Source organism: Lissotriton helveticus, chromosome 11 (genome assembly GCF_964261635.1).
Source record: "Lissotriton helveticus chromosome 11, aLisHel1.1, whole genome shotgun sequence".
NCBI classification, from domain to species: Eukaryota; Metazoa; Chordata; class Amphibia; order Caudata; family Salamandridae; genus Lissotriton; species Lissotriton helveticus.
The window spans coordinates 308,709,979-308,722,107 of record NC_136072.1 but is presented as its reverse complement, the minus strand read 5'-3'; the positions used below and the strand labels follow the sequence as shown (position 1 = coordinate 308,722,107).

Below are 12,129 nucleotides of genomic sequence, written 5' to 3'. Positions count from 1 at the left end.
TTGCCTACTTATGGCAGCTCATTTGCTTCGTAATAGACTAAGACAGTGTCAATAAACTTTTGTCATGGCTTTCTTTTGTTTACTAAGGGCATGGATGAGTGAGGAATGAGAGGTGATGATCTGTCTCCACAGTTCCCTGGAGGACTAGTCTTTTCTGATTGTAGAGAATCCTTGGTTTTTTAGAACATCTCTTCATGTTATGGTTCACTCAGCATTCTACTGGATTAGTTCCCTTTTGGTCTGTGGTGGAGACCATATTTGGGATGAAGCATCCACAGTAATTGCCCATGTCTAGCAGGTGGCAAATCTACAATACAGCCTGAAGAGGGAGTAGAGGTCCTCCACCTTATGTGAATTGGCCTGGTCACCTCAGATAGGAGCTCCACATGGTGATTCAGGACTTCAGTAATTTCCCCGTAGCGATATCGGCCATGGTCAAGTTGTTGCTGGTGAGTCTCATTAAGTCTTTGATAGCATTTCTCTTCATTGCTGCCTGTAGGAGGACACTGCTATTCACAACGAGATTTCCTGGGATTCCTGCCAGGATCTTTAGGATGACGTTTTGTAATAGAACTATGGCTAAAGAGTATTGCCTGAGGACCCCATGCTTGTGGTACGTTATTAAATTGCAATAATCAGTAGAGGTGGGGGAGAAGCTGGAAGCTGGCTCAGCTTGAGGGCCTCTGCGACATTCAATCTTATAACAAGCTTTCATGTGGCTTCTGCATGCACCCTCGCTCTACCTTCAGGCAAAAAGAGGTTAAAAAACAAACAATTGAGGTATAAAGTAGAGACAAATGGATACCCAATTAGTGGCCGATTTGTGCAAAGTGAAACGGGAAAAAACTGAATTAATCGTGGCTTCTCTTAACTAAATTGTGTGATCTCAGACAAATATTTTATTTTACAGATCCCCTTTTTCTTCACTATTGCATATGGAATCTCCTTTAAATACATGACTTCAGAATACTAGCTGTCCAAGAAAATATTGTGTTCGATTTGTGGAATTTGACCCTAGCAACTGCCAATGACTGAGACTTCTACAACCAGTCCACCTCTCACCTTTGTATTTATTTAAATTAAGCAGGTTTTGCGCCAAAATACCTTAAATATTATTATTATTGTTTTAAATACAAAAGGTGTTCAATCTAAAAAGTAATAAAAAAGAAGCATGTTTTTAAAATTGCTATTCTGTTCAGCAGAGTAACCAAAACAAAACTGACGAATTTTGCTTCATTTATTTTATTAGTAAACAATAAAACATATCATCAAAATAAATTAGGCGAATTAGCTCAATACGTTATGAGGCTCATACTCCTGAGGGTTATATTTCAGGCCAGTGGACAAAGGGAGCCTTGTTAATAATAAAATTTGACAATCCTCCGTACACAACATGCTTACACCACAAAATACGGTCTGGCTATGGTCGAGACCAGCTCAGAACCACAAAGCCCCCTTTATCTACTATGGTCAGGGACATCACACTTGGTCTTTGAAGAAGTGGAATAGGGATTCTGAGCTTGTTCTTGGAAGTAAACATACCTTGATAGACGAGCTCAGGAAGCTGCTAACATGGATCTTTGGGCCTGGTGAAGCGGATCCGCGACCAGCCAGAGCAACGCCGAGGTGCTTACTTGTTGGACTTCCTGTACATAAAAAGTAAGATACATGTATAGTAAACATTTCTGACTACATTGAAAGTGCTGAAGAACACTGAACAGCTCCCAAAACGTACTGACAAATTCTTAATAGCACAGTGCAGGGGAAAAGGAACTACTGGGTCCAGAATTACCATGACCGGCAAATATTCTTGCCCCTATGACAAGCAGATCTGAGAATTATTGGCCCCTTTCCTTCCTGAAATCCCTCGATATATGATTTTTCCAAGCACACTTTCAAGATGGTGGAAAACTGGCACGCAAAGGCATTTAGTTTCCCCAGATGTATTTCTGCACCCAATAAAGTTAGGAAAGATGTGGGTAAGTACGTTCACAACACAGGCCTCAAGAAAGGGTCTTGGGATTTTAACCACGGGAAAACCCAGGGGGGGAGTTTCTCAGAAAACAGCTGTTATTACATCTTTTTTGCAAAACAAAGCAGACAAAATAGTTGTTTCAGTATTCCACAAGCACTGGCAAGGCTGGTGGAAACTTGGTTCTAAAAGGACGATCTAATGCTGTTTTTTTGCCCGCATGTCAACACGTGTCATGCTCATGATTTATGCGCGTGCCGGGCTGGCAATTTGCAATAGGTTAGCCCATTCTAAGAGCCACGCCGATGCATGAGCCATACAGCATGAGTACGCAGTGATGAATGGTAGCAATTTTCAACTTAGCGATTTAACATGGCAGAAGAACAAAATACATTTTAAAAAGTAAAACAAAGAAAGTGCAGGAAAAGGAAAAAAGAGGCACAGTGGCAATATGAACATGGTGCACCCTCGTAAAAAATATTAATTATATATCAATATAGGTGTTTAGGATATATATATATATATATATATATATATATATATATATATATATATATATATATATATGTATATATATATATATATATATATTACCTACTGGCTGTCGCCAGTAGGTAGTTATAGTTAGGAACTAGCTACCATAGGAAATCCGCAACATTCTATTGCGAATAACTTTGGCATCGGTTGAGGAATTTGCGTGTAATTTTCCAAAATTTAGGCCAGCTCCGCTTCTTCCCTGGAAGTTTCGGGGGGATCCGTCATGCAGGGGCCGAGAAAAAAGGGGGGGTCCCAAAACGTGTTTTCCCCATGTTAATTTCCATAGGACAAATAGACAAGGCTACAGCCCGAACCGCTGAATGGAATTACACCAAACTTTGAAAAATTGTAGGGACTGGTACGCAGAAGTGCCTTTTCTATATTTGGTGAAAATTGCTCCAGTGGTGTTTACGAAAATGAACTTCAAAAACACATATATATCTATATGCGCGCTTCCAGCGCTTACCGGTACGCGTACCCAGGAGCGTACCCGGCGCGCCACGGGAGTGCGCGAGCGGAAAGCTGATAGGCTCTCGGGTGTCTGTCAACATTATAAACAGTCCGGAGAGTCCGCCATCTTGTGTCTCGGTAGAATCGAAGCTGAAGGGCAAAAAAACTTTTTTATTTTTTTTATTTTCGCGGGGTAAGCGCTGGGTGAGTTCCCATGTACGCTTCCCGGTACACGTACCCTGAGTGTAGCACAGGGAAAAACTGTGAAAAAAATAGTGTAAAATAAGAATTTGGAGTGCTTAGAGATAGGGTAGCTCTAAAAAGAGCTATTGTGCTATGTGGGTGATTTAAGTACCTACAAGTAGGTACCGATGCAGAGTCTAAAATTCAACAGAAAGACTCTGTTCCCCTCATGTGAGAAATGTACACCGTCTCCTCTGTAGATATCTTGCATGTAGTAACGCAAGTTATTATGGTATATGGAACTCATACCATAGTCTCTCAGGAAAGCAGAAACAGATTCTTTTGGGACCCCCTGAGAAGGCCTAGCGGGTCAGGGGCACTCTACCCTGCCCCCTTTTCACGTTCTGAACTATTACATTTCACTCTCTCCTGTAACTACACAAAATGGCGGCGATAGGGTGCATCAGAGACAGACAGTGAGAGAAAGGAGGCAGGAGATGAAGAAGAGATGTCAAATACACATTGGAGAAAATATAGTGGGAGAAGGGAAGTAAATATGAGTAAACTTACTATGTAACATAAAAATGTTCCACTCTATACTATAAGTCTCACTTTATATTACAATCACTTCGCTACTACCTCATAAATTAGAAATAAAAATGAATAATATGTCAAACAATTTTTAATTTCAAAATATTAATTTATTGTTCTGAATTTTCATAATTCAAAAGAACTTGTAACATGTCCTCATCAGGAATCTCCTCTTCAATCACATCATCAGGAATCTCCTCATGAAAAGTCTGCAATGATGATTCTTGGAACTCTATGGTCTCCAAACATTCGATAAATTCGCCGTCAAGAGACTGATAAAAAAAATCACTCATGTCATCTCCTCCAAGAGAAAATATTTCATTATTGGTACTGTCAATATCCGGGACATTTAGAATCTCAATAAATGTAGTGGAAAATTGGGAAGAAATTTCAACGATCTCTTCATTGTGATCCATTTTATTTTGAAATTTCTTGCTTGAAATTGCAGAAAAAAATAATCACTTTCATTTATCGTTTTTAGTAATACATAATATAAAACTAGCTTTATCAAGTATTTAGTTCTTTAAAATTAATATGCACACATTTAAAAAAAATTAATATAACTATATCAGTAGAGTTAGGGCACTGTAGGGGTCAAGTTGACAAAGGTACTTCTGAGTTTTTAACAGTGAAGTTTTCTTTGGGCAGTGTATAGTATCAGGCAGGAACTAGAAATATAAAGCACTGCATGTGATGAAGCCTATCTCAATCCATAACTATAATAGAAGGACTGTAAATAACTAACAGAAAACATTTTTCAAATTATCTTAAAGTGTACAACATAGTTCCCCTTACAAATTAACAACTCACCTTTTTGAAAGTAGGAGAAGAGTTAGTACTGTGTAAATCTTACACGAGAAATTGAACACCAAAAATTCCTCACAAATGTACCTCAGACAGTAGTATCACAAAATGGCAGTGTTTTCCTCTCATTTTAGATATATACATAACCAATCAAACTTCATCACACACAAATTCAAAACCAAAGTAACATTTTAATTGGTTCTAAATTTCAACACTTTCAAATGTGTTTTCCCCATGCAATTTTCCATAGGACATTTAGACACGGCTACAGCTCGAACGGCTGAACGGAATTACACCATACTTGGCAAAACGGTAGGGACTGGTACGTAGTAGGGCCTTTTCCATATTTGTTTAAAATTGCTCCAGTGGTTTTTATGAAAAGTAACTTCAAAAACACGTCGCGCCACGGAAGTGTGTGAGCGGAAAGCTTATAGGCTCTCGGATGTCTGTCAACATTCCAAACAGTCCAGAGAGTCCGCCATCTTGTGTCTCGGTAGAATCGGGACACAAGAGGTGTAAAAAAAAAAAGGGGGAAATGATTAAAAGGGGGCAGGGTAGACATCCCTTGACCCCCTAGGTTTTCTGAGGGGGGCCTAGAAGGACCCTGAAGGGCAAAAAAACTAAAAAAATAATTTTGACATTTTCACGGGGTAAGCGCTGGATGCGTTTCCATGTACGCTTCCCGGTACGCGTACCCTGAGCAGTGTAAAAAATTAGAGCAAATTAGAGCAAAAAAATAATTTAGAGTACTTAGAGGTAGGGTAGCTCTGAAAAGAGCTGTTGTGTTATGTGGGTGTTTTTTGTACCTACAAGTAGGTACCGATGCAGAGTCTAAAATTCAAGAGGAATACTCTATTCCCCTCATCTGTAAAATGTACACCATCTCTCCTATAGATGCCTTGCATGTTGTAACGCAAGTTGTTGTGGTATATGGAACCCATACCATAGTCTCTGAGGAAAGCAGAAACTGATTTATTCACATGTTTCCTTGCTTTCTCAATCTGTGGTTGGACCAGTTCCATTTTTGCCTTTGGCATATATTAGAATATACCAAGGCAGTTTTTGGAAAAAGTAACACCAATTGCCCAAAGATGCCCTTTAAAAGCATTTCCAGGCCTACCCCAGTCAAAGTGCCCAGGTCATTTCCACCACAGTGCACAACGGCTCGTACACCGATCGTACAATGGGGGTACGGCTCGTACACCCCATGATCGCAGGGGTACGGTGCGTACCCCTGCGATTATGGGGGTTACGAACCGTATGGTGTGTATGTGTTTGTGTGCTTTTCCGTAAGACTCGCCCTTACCTGACGTGGACCGTACGAATCGCGTCCCCATACCCCGGTCCGGATCGTACTCGTCGGGTCGTACGGCATGTGTACGAGTCGTACGGTATGTGTACGAGTCGTACGGTTCACGGTTTCAGCCTTGCAATACGTATGGATCGCGACGATTCGGACGGATTCACGGAATACGGATCGTACTTCGCGACTCGGACGGACGGGTACGATTCGTACGGAGAGGGCTCCGGATACAAATCGTACGGACGGTTTTTTTCCCGAATCGGAATCGACCCCTGAGTGTCTGTATGAAATAAGGAATTATATGTTCACATTTTTCAATAATGTCATCTGTGTCTGCTCACAGTTTGCATCTCTTAACTTAAAGGGTACTCTGTGCCTGTGTCTCACCTCACTCTGTGCCTGTGTGTCATCTCACTCTGTGCCTGCCATATCTCTCTCTCTTTGTGTGTGTCATTTGTCTGTTTGCATGTGTCTCATCTCACTCTGGTAAATGTTTTATGGTAAAAAGTATGGCTTTAATGTTTTTGACAAGAATCACAGTGAGTGTCTGTGTGAAATAAGGAATTATATTTTCACATTTGTCAATAATGTCACCTGTCTGCTCACAGTTTCCTTATTTCATACAGACAGTGTGATCCTTGTCAAAAATGTTAAAGCCATACATTTTACCAAATGACACACACAAAGAGAGAGATGGGACAGGAACAGAGTGAGATGACACACGGGCACAGAGTGAGGTGAGACACAGGCACAAAGTACCCTTTAAGCTTAGAGATGCAAACTGTGAGCAGACACAGGTGACATTATTGACAAATGTGAAAATATAATTCCTTATTTCATACAGCCATTCAGTGTGATCCTAAATGTTAAAGCCATACTTTTTACCATAAAACATGTACCAGAGTGTGATGAGACACACGAAAACAGACAAATGACACACAAAGAGAGAGAGATGGGGCAGGCACAGAGTGAGATGACACACAGGCACAGAGTGAGGTGAGACACAGGCATAGAGTACCCTTTAAGCTTAGAGATGCAAACTGAGAGCAGACACAGGTGACATTATTGAAAAATGTGAAAATATAATTCTTTATTTCATACAGACACTCAGTGTGATCCTTGTCAAAAATGTTAAAGCCATACATTTTACCAAATGACACACACAAACAGAGAGATGAGGCAGGCACAGAGTGAGATGACACACAGGCACAGAGTGAGGTGAGACACAGGCATATAGTACCCTTTAAGTTTAGAGATGCAAACTATGAGCAGACACAGGTGACATTATTGACAAATGTGAAAATATAATTCCTTATTTCATACAGACACTCAGTGTGATCCTTGTCAAAAATGTGAAAGCCATACTTTTTACCATAAAACATTTACCAGAGTGAGATGAGACACACGCAAACAGACAAATGACACACACAAAGAGAGAGAGATGGGGCAGGCACAGAGTGAGATGATACACAGGCACAGAGTTAGATGAGACACAGGCTCAGAGTGAGATGAGACACAGGCACAGAGTGAGATGAGGCACAGGCATAGAGTGAGATGAGACACGCAAAGAGAGAAATGTCACACACAAAGAGAGAGATGGGGCAGGCACAGACTGAGATGAGACACAGGCACAGAGTGAGATGAGACACAGGCACAGAGTGAGATGAGACACAGGCACAGAGTGGCATGAGACACAGGCACAGAGTGAGATGGTGCAGACAGAGAGTGAGATTAATAATGAAACTGTACTGCACTGTTGCTGTGACACTGTTGCTGTGGTATAAACTTACTTATGTTGTAAACTAGTGTTTATATCGTTTACTTATTGTAATTGCTATGTAGTATGTTTGTAGTGGTCTATAATATGTTATTTTTTCTTTACCACAGATTGTAATCCACTATAGAAAGATAAAAGAATATGCCGACGAAGGAAAGACGACAAAAAATATTTAAACATGATTTATGGTCCAAGAAAACACAAATAGAAGATTCATCCAAAACACAATCTTCAGTGAAAAAAAAGAATGCTCCTGGTAAGCAAACAAAGGACTTTTTAAGGAAATTAATGAAATGTAAAAACAAAAAAGATGTTCTTTCAAAGAAAAAAAAGACATCTCTAAATACAAAGGAAAAACTGTGCCCCTCAAAAAATGTTAAACCTGTAGAAGGAGATGATATTCTCTATAGCAATAGACGGAGAAATCAATTTATTGACATTCGTAGACAAATGTTTTATAACAGAATTGTTTTAAATTTATTACAAAATGTAAAGATGTATCAAAAGAAGAGTGCTTTTTACAAGAAAAAAAAAGCATAGTGAAGATTGTGGATCAGGCATTTAAAGTGAAAAATAAATTATATGGTTTAGTAATCAATAGAATTCGTACACTAGATAAGGTAATCAATGTTTTCAAATCAAAATGTAAGTGGAAAAGAGTAATTAATCGGACTCATTTTTGTGATGTTTTTTCTGGAGAATGGAAGCATGGTTCAAGTTGTGAGCCATTTTTTAATGAAGAAAGTTACTTTCAGGTTAATGATTTGGTGCATGCAGTTGACACCAGTGGTCAAGCATATGAGGTGAAGGACGGTTGTCCGGTTGAAAAAGAAAAAATTGTGCCTAGAAATGCAGAAGAGGTGTTAGCTGATAAAGTTTTAGGGAGATGTCCTAAGGCTCCAGAGTATACTTGGAATTGTAGTAGTATTTGTAGTGTGCGACAAGATTCAACTGATTTGTTTCTCAATTTCTTACGGACATATACTAAGAAAAGTCTAAAACACAAGATGAAGATTTTGCAAGAGTTAGATCCTTGTAGAGTGAGAGAAAAAACAAGTTTGCATGGGCATTCACTGGCTTGTCTTTCAAGAAAAGTATGCCAGAGTGTTTTTCACCATTTTAGGATGTTAGCAGTGCATCATAATAAAGTGAGGAAATTAGTGAGAAGGTTGTATTATGCAAAAAGTCCAGCACTTAAGCTAAAACAGTTAAACAGTGCTCTTTTGCATGGAACTGAATTAGATGTGAAGAACATTTGTGAAGAAATTGAGTTTTGTTACTTTGGTGAAAAAGAGGACAGTGCAGAAACTGATACAGTAATAGAAGGTAATGTGGAAGAGAATGTACAGATTTCAAGTACAGAAAAATTTGAACATGAAATTACAAAGTTTAAGGTCAATTCAAGTGAAAGGCCTAATTTTTCTTGTATGTGTCGTCGACAAACTCATTATAAGAATCAGACTAGATTAGTTGATTTATATGTAAAAAGTGAAATGGAAAATAATGATGAGTGGAAGAATTTTGCAACTTATTTGTTGGTAGAAAATTGTTTTGATTTGGGTTCTGATCAACGTATTTGTAAATATTGTTATAATAAATTAAATGAAAACAGAATGCCTGCTAGAGCTGTTCATAATAATCTGGAGTTGGTAGACATTCCTTCTGAATTGATGGATTTAAATACCTATGAGTCTATTCTGATTCAATGTGTGCATCCTTTTCAGGCTATTTTTCGCATGGAGCCTAAGACAGGGAAATTGCCTCCTTCAGATTTACAGAGAGGATTAAAGGGAAGAGTTGTTTATTTGCCTCTAGATTTTAAGAAAAATATTGATACAATTGGTGTAGAAAAAGTAGAAGAGGAACCTCTGGTTATTCTAGTTAATGGTGTTCCAACAAAGAGTAAAACAATCTGGCAAGAATTAGTGGATGTTAGGAAAGTCAAAAAAGCAATGTTGTATTTGGTAAAAAATAATCACTACTACAAAAATGTATATGTTGGAGAAGAGGAAACAACTGTAGAAGAGGACAGTGATTTCTCAGCTGGGCAAATTGAAAAGGTTGATGTCTCTAGAAGTGAAGAAATTTATGAACATTATAGTGTTCATCCATTGCAATCCAAAGAAGTAATGGGGAATGCTATTGACTTGTTTCAAATGAAAGAAGCAAAAGGAAGTCCCATTAGTGTATGGGAAGAAAGTTTGGAAGCTCGTTGTTTTCCACAGTTTTTTCCAACAGGTCAAGGTGGACGATATGACGACCGACCTGTTCAAATTCCTGCATCTGAATACCGGACTTTAAGATTATATGCAGAAGATCCAAGGTTTCGTCAATGCATTCCATATTTGTTTCATCTACTGTTTGAGAGTGACTTGTCTGGACTTTCTTATGCAGTCAACCACATACTGAAAAGTGGAGTACATCTGCAAAATGTTTCGGCAAGGGACTTTATGGATAAAGTCAAACTGCAAGACAGTGTTTTGGAATTTCAGCTAATTAATCTCATGGCATGTCAGCGTGGTACTAACGAGTATTGGTACTGTCGTCATGGGGAATTGAAATGTATGCTAAGAAACTTAGGAACTCCTGCATGGTTCCTCACTCTTAGCTGTGCTGAGTATGCTTGGGAAGACTTACTTCAATTTCTACGAGAGGCAAATAAAACATTGAAAATATTGAACACAAGACACCTGGAGAACTGTGCTCTTTGGATCCAGTTAATGTATGAAGGTATTTCAATCATAGGTTTGAAGCTATGATGTCTTTTATCACAAACAAAAAAATCCTCCGCTTCGAGAGGTTTTGGATTTCTTTTGGAGAAAGGAGTATCAAGCAAGAGGTGCTCCTCACATACATATGCTGCTATGGATCAAAGAGGCACCCAAATTTGGAACAGATTCGGATGAGAAAGTGATGAGTTTCATTGAACAGTATTCTACATGTGCTGTTCCGAAAAGTACAGAAGAAAACAATTTAAGACATCAAGTTTTACGCTTTCAAACCCATCATTGTGCAAAATACTGTCGTCGAAAATACAAATCCAAGGACAAGTTCTACACAAAATGTCGTTTTGCATTTCCACGTCCAGTAACATCGAAAGGAAGAGTGAACAATTTTATGTCTTCTCTGCGACATACTGTGACAAGAAAATCACCGAAAAATACATACAACCTAAGAAGAAATGAAGAGTCGAAATACATAACGGAACTGAAGGAAATGTGGGAGGAAATTTCACATGAAAAGAGTCTAAGTAAGAAATTATACAGTTACAGTCTGAAGATGTTGTCGCATCGAGAAATTGGAGCATATGAATGTTCTGATCGGTTATCATCAGCAATTCTATATGCCAAATCTAGAACAATCATTTGGGGGAGTCTAGGTCTTGCTGCAACACGAAACCGAGTTTTGAAATATGTACAAGAAATAGAGTATTTGGCGGAGAAAGAACCAAACAGTACAGATATTTTGAAGACAAACATGTTGGATACATACTATCCAAATAGAAGTCGTCATCTTGAGAACGTTTGTCTCTATGAAGTTCTGCAAACCTATACTTTTAAGAGGAACATCACAGAAGATATCAATAAAGGTGTATATGCTGTAATTGGATGTGAAGGCTGTCTGGTGAAACAAAGAAAAGGCCATTTGATTAATCATCGAAAATTGAGTTGTGAATCTCCTGACAAAAGGGAATTTTACTATTTAGCTCTTTTGCAACTCTTAAACCATGGCATACAGAAGAGGAACTACAAGGATACCATAGAATGTCCTGTTTCTTCAAATTATCTGCAAATGTTGAACGAGGAAATACAGCAAGAAGCTGCAATTGCAGCAGAGATTGCTAGAGACAGTTCTCAAGACAGTCAGAGTTCTGCTTCATTGAGTCAGGATCCACTAGGAGGACCAATTATCCAAAATGAAGCTGCCACTGCCATGGATGAAGTGGAAAGAGCCATGGAACAAGCTCAGGAGGATGTAGTTAACTTAGAAGATTTGGAAAAAGAACTAAACGTTGAGCAGAGACAAATATATGACGAAGTCACAGAACAGATTGAGCATGGTTTATGTCATGAGAAAAAAAGAGTGCTCATGTACATCATTTATACCTGTCCGACTGTACGTCAGTGGGGAAGCTGGAACTGGAAAAAGTTTTCTGATTAAAGCAATTGCAACTTATCTGCAGAAAAGAACGAAGTCATCGCTTTCTTGTGTTGTTACCGCTCTAACTGGGTTGGCAGCACATAACGATAAAGGGATTACTTTACATCATTTATTGATGCTGCCAGCAGAGCATGATAATAAATTACAATACCACAAGCTATCTGGAGAAGCTTGTTGTGAAGTTTCAAAAGTCCTAAAGAAAATGAAACTTCTTATCATTGATGAGGTAAGCATGGTATCAAATGTAATGCTTGCTTTTGTGCATTTAAGAATGCAAGAAATTCTTAAAACAGAGTATGATGTGTTATTTGGAGGCAAACACATCATTGTTTTTGGAAATCTACTGCAGCT

General features: G+C 38.7%; 1 protein-coding gene across 2 annotated transcripts in view; it reads right to left on the bottom strand.

Annotated features, from left to right (window-relative positions):
• The window catches only part of YEATS2 (YEATS domain containing 2), a 1,326,518-nt gene that overhangs the window by 960,247 nt on the left and 354,142 nt on the right, over nucleotides 1-12,129 (bottom strand). For both annotated transcript variants that reach the window (XM_078665556.1, XM_078665557.1), the window contains exon 12: nucleotides 1,543-1,646. In XM_078665556.1, the coding sequence (XP_078521682.1) occupies nucleotides 1,543-1,646 (104 nt within the window). The remainder of the gene's footprint in view (nucleotides 1-1,542; nucleotides 1,647-12,129) is intronic.